The 9,323-nt window shown below is 52.1% G+C and overlaps 1 protein-coding gene across 1 annotated transcript; it reads left to right on the forward strand.

Annotated features, from left to right (window-relative positions):
• Window positions 1-347: 347 nt before the first annotated feature.
• Window positions 348-6,105, forward strand: LOC114813170 (fatty acid-binding protein, adipocyte). Its single transcript, XM_029068381.2, has 4 exons — window positions 348-500; window positions 4,440-4,612; window positions 4,944-5,045; window positions 5,871-6,105. The coding sequence occupies exons 1-4, from the start codon at window positions 428-430 to the stop codon at window positions 5,919-5,921; spliced, it is 399 nt and encodes a 132-aa protein (XP_028924214.1). The 5' UTR covers window positions 348-427; the 3' UTR covers window positions 5,922-6,105.
• Window positions 6,106-9,323: the final 3,218 nt, after the last annotated feature.

Below are 9,323 nucleotides of genomic sequence, written 5' to 3' on the forward strand. Positions count from 1 at the left end.
ATAGAGTTCAGTAGGAAGACTCCTCCCAGAGGGCACCGAGAGGAGTATTTACAGAATCATTACTCACACAGTGATTCTAATTAAGGGCAGTGATCCCTCCCCTCCAACGCTAGCCACTTCGATCCTCTGGCCAGCTCCTGCCGGTTCCTGATGATTTCAGATACATTCAAATACGGGGGGCCAACGGCCCCAGAGAGAACAAGAGGAGTTGAGAAACCCTAGTAAAGTCTGACTCAGAGGTGGCAAGGGCAGGTGGGGAGGAAGGAAGGGGCCCGAGAGCATACCCATTGGTCCCTCCCAAGGGTCATGTGCTCCGGTGCCTTTAAAAGGAAATGATCTGGGCCGGAGGTTCACAGCATCTTTCCACTCCGCCGAGAAGCACCACCTCGTCTCCCCCAGAGAACCACAGTCGCCAACAGCTCTCAGCATGTGCGAGGCATTTGTAGGAAGCTGGAAGCTTGTTTCCAGTGAGAACTTTGAAGAATACATGAAGGAAGTGGGTAAGAACCAGTCCTGGTCCGGTTGGCGCCGGGGAATGTTGCTCCTCCTCTGGGGAAGGAGAGCGGCAAGGAAAGGGGAAAGAGAAAGGCCAACTCTCAAGGCTTAGGTGGACGGGGTGACTGAAGGGGGCATCCGATATGCGTTTCTGGCTCTTTTGAGAAGGCGGGCCATGCCCTTTGCTTCCAGATTCCACTCAGCTAGACGAGCCCATGGAGGACCTAGTTGGGCTGAGCCCTGCCCGAGAGAGGGAGACAGACAGACAGACAGACCTTCTCGGGGAAGAGGTCCACCGGCATATGTGATTCCAACTGACTAGAAGTGTTTGCTTTGTCTGAGGGGCGAGGGAAGAGGAGGCAGAGGAGAAGGAGGATGAGAAGGAGAGGAAAGGGGAAAGGAGGATGAGTGGGAGGAGAGATGGGAAGAGGAGTAGGATGAGGAGGAGATATAGAAAGAGGAGAAGAAGGACGTGGAATAGGAGAAGGAGGAAGAAGAGAAAGGGGAAGAGGAGGAGGACAAGGAGGAGAAATGGGAAGAGGAGGAAAATGAGGAGGAGGGGAAATGGGAAGAAGAGGAGGAGAAGGAAGTGGAAGAAGAGGAAGTAGCGGTGGTGGTTGAGGTTTGGAATCAGGTGAGGTTTTCTTTCCCATAGTTCATGGTTTCCATTTGGGGCACAAGCGATTCTCCTTCCCTTCTGGGGCAGGGCTTTCCTCATTCTCATTCCTAGGTCTGCCAGGCCACTGGGGCCTCTGGGACCTCGGCGGCCACTGGCAGGCACAGATCTATTTTTGCGTGCACTGGTTTACTCTATAGGGTCACAAGGCAAGGCCTGGAAGGCTCTTGCAGTTTTCTTACCTTCCAGGGCCAATCAGTGATATTCACTGAGCATTTACAGTGTGCTCAGCACACTATACGTGGGAAAATACAACAGAGTTGTTAGGCACAAATCCCTGCCCCAAAAGGAGCTTGCAGTCCAAGGGGGAGAGAGAAGGGTCTGGGCTGACGGAGTTACTCAAAGACTAGAAGAATTCTGTCCCTAGAGCGTGGTGTGGGGGCAGGTTGAGGAGATGTCTCTTCCCAGGTTTAGCCCCCGCACCCCACGGCCCCTGGCGGGGTACTACTTGAATGTGAACCCTTTAGGACTGTAAACTCAGTTGTGGGCAGGAAATGCGACTGTTTATTGTTGTATTGTAGTCTCAAAAGCGCTTAGTACGGTGTTCCACGCAAAGTAAGCACTCAGTAAATACAAATGAATGAACAAATGAATGAATAAACCCTGGAGCTAGGAAGCGGGGGCCACAGGAGGCGGCCTGTTATACTGACGCTCCACGCGGGCAGGAAGCCACTACTTCCTGCTGTTAGGGCTCAAGTACAGAGCCCGGCACACGGTAGACAAACAGTAAAGATGGCTGACACTGACAGGTACAGAAAACAGGTCAAAGAAGAGCTGAAGAGAGGAAGAGGAGCTGGGTGATTTTTTTAATGCCGGGAGGGCTGAAAATCCTGGGCCTGACTGAGTTGGACCCAGGGCCGGAGGGCAAAAGGGGCGGGGGGGCTCAGCACTGTCCCAGTGCCCAGTTGGGTCCAGCCAATTTCCACAGGAGCCCCCCAAATAGGGATGGGGGAGCTGCAGATCTGTGGGTTGCTGGGAACTGTAGTACCAGCAGGGACTCAGAGACACATGAGTGGTTGCTCAATCTCTGAAACTGCGGGGCTCAAGAGACCCCACCCAAACAATCAGTCAGTGGTATTTACTGAGCACTTAGTAGGTGCAGAGCACTATATTGAGCACTTGGGAAAGTACAATACAATAGAGTTGGTAGACAATCCCTGCCCACGAGAAATTTGCAGTCTAGAGAGAGAGACTTTATAATAAATTAGTTAGGGGAAGTGACACAGTTTAAGGATATGTGTCTATAAGTGCTGTGGTGCTGAGGGTGGAGTGACTAGCAAGGGCTTAAGGGATAACAATGGGTGATGTAGTGGGGAGCTGGGGTAAGGGAAATGAGGACTTATTCAGGGAAGGCCTCTTGGAGGAGGTGTGATTTTTAGGAGGGCTGTGAAGGCAGAGAGAACGGTGATATGCAGCATATAAAGGGGGAGGGAGTTCCAGGTCAGAGGAGGACATGGGTGAGGGGTCAGCGATGAGAAAGACAAGGTGGAGGTACAGAGAGGATATTGGCATTAGAGGAGACAAGTGTGAGGGCTGGGTGGTAATGGAAGATCAGCAAGGTAAGAGAGGATAGGGAGAGCGGATTTGTGCCTTAAAGCTCGGCTCTCTGGATCTTGGTCAGGCCCAACCCGGCACAGGAAAGGGGGGGAAAAGGGCCTGTGGGTCTGTGTGCTGGTCTCCATGGTGTGAGAGAATGGCTTTGTCCCAGGAAAGCAGACCCTCGGGATTTCCCGCCTCTGCCTCCCAGGTTTTAGGAGGCAAGGGGTTGAGACCAGGACTCTGGCCGCCTAACTATTGAGGAACTTTTCTCAAAATCATTTTTGCCCATAAAATTCTGTGGCAAACTCTTGGAGGAAAACAAAGCCCTTTATGAGGATTAGCTAATCCTGCAACATTGCAATCAATGCATGGGAGGAAATGAAACCCAACCCCCATCTGATGCCTCCCCTGTACCCACTGACTGATGCAGTGGAAGCAGGAAAGCCATAGCAGCAAGTGCAGGTGCCAACCTGAACGGCATCTGTGACCCCCGCCCATCTGTGAGCACTCGACCTGACCCCTTACCACTATTAAAGTGCCTAGTGGAGAAGTGGAGCAGCAGCAGTGGCGACGGCAGTGACTGACAGCTCTCCCTGCCACCCACCTGACTTTCTCTCTCTCTTTTTTTCTCTGTCTTTCTGTTCCATTCATTCATTCATTCAATAGTATTTATTGAGCGCTTACTATGTGCAGAGCACTGTACTAAGCGCTTGGGATGAACAAGTCGGCAACAGATAGAGACAGTCCCTGCCGTTTGACGGGCTTACAGTCTAATCGGGGGAGACGGACAGACAAGAACAATGGCAATAAATAGGGTCAAGGGGAAGAACATCTCGTAAAAACAATGTTTCTGTCTCTCTCTCTCTGTGGCCCTCTGTCACTAAACCTCCATGCTAAGGGTCATTCCTGAATGACTTCCAGGTGAATTCGAAACGTGATTTTGTCTGTTTCAAGTCAACATCTGCAGGATTTCAATCCTCTTAGGGAACAGAGAGGGGTGTTGGGGGTGGGAGGGATTCAGGTGGAGGAGGAGGCTGACATCTCAAGGCAGACAGCAGGGTCCTGCCTCCTCCACGCCAGCATCTATCCTAGCCAAATCAATTCTCTCCCAAAGAGGATTCATATATCACATCCTCCTCCCCAGCTCCCTATAGAGACCTCCCAATTCCTCTAGTTCCTGGGCCTGCACCTCCCTCACCCCAGCCTCCCAGACAGAAGGCTGGCTTGTGCTTTTGATAGCCAGAAGGCCGGCTTGTGCTTTTGATAGCCAGAAGGCCCCGCCTTCCAAGCGTCCTTTGGCCATAGGAATTACACATATGTGTACACACATCTCACATAGCACAGGGAGTGTTTAAGGATGAAAGAAATTCACATCGTGGGAACAGACCTGACAGCCAGCACTGGGAGAAGCAGCGTGGCATAGTGGATAAAGCATGGGCCTGGGAGTCAGAAGGTCATGGGTTCTAATCCCGGCTCTGCCACTTGCCTGCTGTGTGACCTTGGACAAGTCACTTCACTTCTCTGTGCCTCAGTTGCCTCATCTGTAAAATGGGAGTTGAGACTATGAGCCCCATGTGAGGACAAGGATTGCTTCCAACCTGATAAACTTGCATCTACCCCTGCACTTAGTAGAGTGCCTGGCACATAGTAAGTGCTACACAAATACCACAATCATTATTATTATTATTACTACTACTAAACCATACCTCTTCTCATCTCCAAATGGTAGGGGTGGGCTTTGCCACAAGGAAAATGGCAGGCATGGCCAAACCCAGCACAACCATCAGCATCGAAGGCGATGTCATCACCATCAAGTCGGAAAGCACCTTTAAAAACACCGAACTCTCATTCAAGTTGGGCCAGGAGTTTGATGAAATCACTGCAGATGACAGGAAAGTCAAGGTAAAAATCAGGTTTCCTGAAAGGACAGTAAAGGAGGGGAGAAAAATGGAGAGGAAGAGTGGCGGAGGAGAGAGGAAGGAGGGGAGAGAAGAGGAGAGGAGAAAAGAGAGGAAGGGAAGGGGAGGAGAGGAGCCAAGAAGAGCGGGACAGAAAAGAGTAGAGAGGGAACAGGGGACAGGAGAGAAGATGGATTTGCCAGAGTCACCATCTTTAGACTCTGCCATTTAGAGGAAATCGAGCCAGTGAGGCTGGAGGATCTCTGGCTCCAGTTCCAGGCTAGCAGCTCCGTGGGTGGTGGAATCATGTCACTTTCCTTTCTTGATCCGGGCAGAGTGTCATAACCCTCGATGGAGGCGAGCTGGTTCAGGTGCAGAAATGGGATGGAAAGTCAACCACAATCAAGAGAAAGGTGGTGGATGGAAAACTTGTTGTGGTGAGTCAGGGGAGGGTGAATGGTGGGTGGTGAGTCAGAGGATGGTGAATGGGGCATGGTGACTCAGGGGATGGTGAATGGGGGGGTCAGTCGGTCAATCGTATTTATTGAGCGCTTGCTGTGTGGAGAACACTGTACTTAGCGCTTGGGAGAGTACTTTATAAAAATATAACATCACATTCCCTGTCCACAACGAGCTTATGAGTCTAGGAAGAGCTTGGTGAGTCATCTCCAACTCGGTGACCCTGTAAACACCAGGAGCTGAGAGACCCACGTTCAGCCTATTGGTGAAGTCTCCAAAGTCACCAGCCCCCCGGATGTGGCCAAATGACCCAGTTAGAGGACATCTATCCTGGATCCAGGACCAGTGAGATGGGGAGTAACCTTTCCCAGTGACCGAAGCTGGGGAAGGTGAACCCCGACATAAAAATAGGGCTTGAGCATCAGAGTTAGTGGAGAGGAGAACTGAATCTGGCCACTTTACCCCCTAATGGCAAGTAGAGGGGTTCCTTGGCATGAATGTTGGGACTGACTCTAGTGGAGAGTGAGGTCCTCAGCCACTGAGGGAGCACAAGCCTTTGTGCACTTTGTGACAAGGTGGCAGGCCGGGGCCGGGGGACTGAAGAGCCCTTCCTAGCCTAGAAGGGCCAATCTCTTCCCTGACTCCAGTGGGGGCTCCTCTTGCCCCTTGGCCTGTCTCAGCATGCCCGCTTTACCGACTCAGGCGTGGACAGGAGGAGACGAAACCATTTCCCAGTTCTAACATCTGGCTCCAGCCCCGCCGTGATCTTATTGAGATGTTCCAAGAAAGTCTCTCTTTTCCAGGAATGTGTCATGAAAGGTGTCACCTCCACTAGAGTCTACGAGAAGGCATGAGACACGACTCTCCCCACCCAGGCCAAGGCTAGCAGGCTGGCATTCTCCAAGCTCAGATCCATCATCTCTCCAGCTGTGTTCTCCGAAGGAACCTTCTTCTCACCAAACTGGGTAGCACTGGGCACTCCGGAAGAAAGGGTTACTCTGTTGGGTGTAGAGGATGAATAAACCTCCCGGAAGCTTACTGATTGACTTTCTGGGTGCTATGAATGGGCTGTCTAACCCCATGGGGGATCCTATGAGGTCACGGCCTTATAATAATAACAGTGGTATTTGTTAAGTGCTTATTATAATAACCGTGGCCTTTGGTTAAGTGCTTACTATGTTCCAAGCGCTGTACTAAGTGCTGGGATAGATACAAGGTAATTGAGTTGGACACAGTCCCTGTCGCACATAGGGCTCACAGTCTTAATCCCCATTTTATAGAAGAGACAGGATTAGTACCCAGATCTTCTGATTCCTAAGCCTATGTTCTCTCCACTAGGCTGCTCCTTCCAGCTAGCCACAGGCCAGGATGGGGATAAAAGGGGAGGCTCGGAAACAGCTGGGGGTAATGTGGAGATGGAGAGGCCCAGAGAAGGGAGAGAGGGGAAAAGACAGAAATACGTGCAGAGGGGAGGCACAGAGGATAGACCCAGACCCAAAAGAGGCCCCGCAGCCTCGAGCTGAAGTGTCCTGAGGCAGATAAATTCACAACTCCCAGAGCTCCTTGAGAACATGGAACCTGGTCGAGTTTCCTCCCGACCCCTGGCCACGGAGAGGATGGGCACACGATGCTTGATGAGTGGAGAGGGATGGGACTTGGCTGAGAGGAAAGCCCCCAGACTTCTTGGGGAAGCCAATGTGACTCATTTAAGTCACACTGGGAACTGGATAAGTTGGGTTAGCCACAGATTCACCCTTGATTTCGAGTACTCCAATGAGACCGGGAGGCGCGGAGACAGAACCTGGAGGGATGCAGGGAACACTCTTTCCCTGAAAGCAAGAGGTAGCCTTCCAGCCCACAGGAGTTAGAAGAAGGAATTAGCCCCTTGTGGGGGTCGGGAGAGTCCTCATAGCATAGCCCCATCCACTCTCCCCACCTCCCCCCACCTCACCCTGGGAGCTGAACCTCTGAAGTAGATTGGGAGAACTTGAAGGAGATAACTGAGGAGCTGGGGTGGGAGGCAGGAAGGGGGCAAGTCAGGAGAGGGCAGGCAGGCAAGGATTCTATCCCATAGAATCCACCAGTTTTCTCCACAAGTGCCAGCCCTGTCCCCTTCGATCTACCAGAAACCTCTCTCTGGTCATCCTGACACAACCTCCCATTACCCACCCTGATAGGGTCCCTGAATCTTTTCCTATTACTTCCAGCAATGTGGTACCACACGGATCTTTCCAACCACCATGGGGAATTTTGCGGTTGGTGGGATCTTCTTTGAGAACTAGGGACACTGTTATTCATTTACACACACACACACGTACACACACACACACATGTGGTTCTCACCCTTCTCTGTTTCCCCTGAAGACCACCTCCTCTCCCTCCAGTGTGAGACCCCTCCAAAATGGTGATGCTGACCAAGAGGGCAGAGACCCTCTGAGATCACCACTGCTGCCAAGGTGTGCCAGGACAGTATCACGGCAGGGGAAGTCCAGGAACCTGGGCTTCACATCTTTCTGCCCCTCTAGATGGACAAGAGTGGGATATTACCACCCTCCCCTCAGTGACCCAGTAACAAAACCTTAGAAACCCAAGGGCAGGTATGACTCTCAGGGATCCAGCAAGGTATCACTCTCTCTCCCCACCCTGACTCTCCCACAGGGAACTAGAACAGACCCTTCAAGACCCCTGACTCTCCCCTCTCCATCCCTGACCATTCTCTAGTGATCCAGAACAAACCATTCAACACCTCTAAATCTCCCCTCTCCATCCCTGACTGTCCCCTTCCAGCAAGAAACATCCAACACCCCTGAAACTCCCCTCTCCCATCTGACTCTCCCTATGACGCCATACAGACCAGCCAATACCATTGACTCTCCCCTAATGACCCAATACGAACCATCCGACACTCTTACCTCTTCCCTTTTATCCCTGACTGTACCCAGTGACCCAACACAGACCACCCAAAACCCTTAATTCCCCCTTTCCCATTCCTGACTCTCCTTGCCTCTGATTCAGCAAGAGCCATTCAGTACCTCTGACTCTTCCTGACTTAGCCCCAGTGACCCAACTTGGACCTTCCAACACCTCTGTCTCTCCCCTCTCATCCTTGATTCTCCCTCAGTGACCCACCACGCACCATCTGATGCCCCTGACTCTCCCCTCTCCATTCCTGACTCACCCCCAGTAGCTGAGCAACGAGGCCTTGCCCATTGTTCTACCCAAACCCTCTAGAGCCTCTGATATTTCCAGCTACGTAGCTCCCTGAGGAGCTGGATTCCTCGGGCTCAACCCCACTTGGGGAGGAAGCGTTTCCTGTTGTGTACTTCTGAACCAGCCTCCCTTCAACTCCAACTCCATGTCCACACCCCTCGCGGCTCTGTAAACTCTGTGACCTCCCACATCGGGCCAGCCCCAACAGCTGCAGCTGGCTACCACTTGAGACTTAGGGGCGTTTCCCACGTGGATCCCTCCAGGATCCCAATATTCGGCCTCTTGGGCATCAAATGCCCAGCCCCTCTCCTGCTCAGCCCCGCCGGCCCAGGGGCAGGCAGGATGGAGGAACACCTTCTATGGGCTTCCAGCCACCCCAGCTCTGTCAGTGCGTGGCCGGTGCTGGGCACAGAAAACTTCCAAATCCTTAAATGGGGTTTTTTCCAAACCAACAACCACATGAAACCCAAGCCCTAGCCCTTTGGCAGTCTTCCGCCCCCTGAATGCCTGGCTTTCAAGTCCCTGGATCAGCGATAATTAGACAGAGAGTAAGCCTTGTCACTCTTCTCTCTGAGAACCTCAAAGCACTCAGAGACTATCAGGCCAACACATCAGGGCTGGGAGGCAGGGAGGCAGAGATGGAGGGATGGGAAAGAGGGGAAGGAATTGTTTTGAAGATGAGTAAACTCCTGGTGAAAAAGGCTGATTCCTACTAAAAGTTTTTCAGAGGTAAGCAATAAGTGTAGGGTTGGTCAAAACCCCCAGGGGGATTGTGTTTGTACTGTCCCAGTACTAATCAACGACCCAAACCATCTACTAATCACCCCACAACCAACTGCCCGAGTGCTAATCTCCCCCCAAAATCATATTTGCCTGCTAAATGGTACTCCAGTTTGCAGCTAAAGCAAGGAGAGGGAACAGAAGTGACTGCACCCTTGGGTGGCCACTCCTGATTGGCTCCCCTGAGCATCACATGGTCCCAGGCCCTTTAAGAGAAGTTCCTCAGCGAGTTCGGCCCAGCCTGACCTAGCCCCCAGCAAGACAGC

Source organism: Ornithorhynchus anatinus, chromosome 7 (genome assembly GCF_004115215.2).
Source record: "Ornithorhynchus anatinus isolate Pmale09 chromosome 7, mOrnAna1.pri.v4, whole genome shotgun sequence".
NCBI lineage: Eukaryota > Metazoa > Chordata > Mammalia > Monotremata > Ornithorhynchidae > Ornithorhynchus > Ornithorhynchus anatinus.

What these genes read in the sequence shown, in the direction of transcription:
- LOC114813170 (XM_029068381.2), top strand. Translation starts at nt 428, where the DNA reads ATGTGCGAGGCATTTGTAGGAAGCTGGAAGCTTGTTTCCAGTGAGAAC. An exon ending in AGAATACATGAAGGAAGTGG is followed by an intron (nt 501 to 4,439) that starts GTAAGAACCAGT and finishes TCCAAATGGTAG; the next exon opens with GGGTGGGCTTTGCCACAAGG. An exon ending in CAGATGACAGGAAAGTCAAG is followed by an intron (nt 4,613 to 4,943) that starts GTAAAAATCAGG and finishes TGATCCGGGCAG; the next exon opens with AGTGTCATAACCCTCGATGG.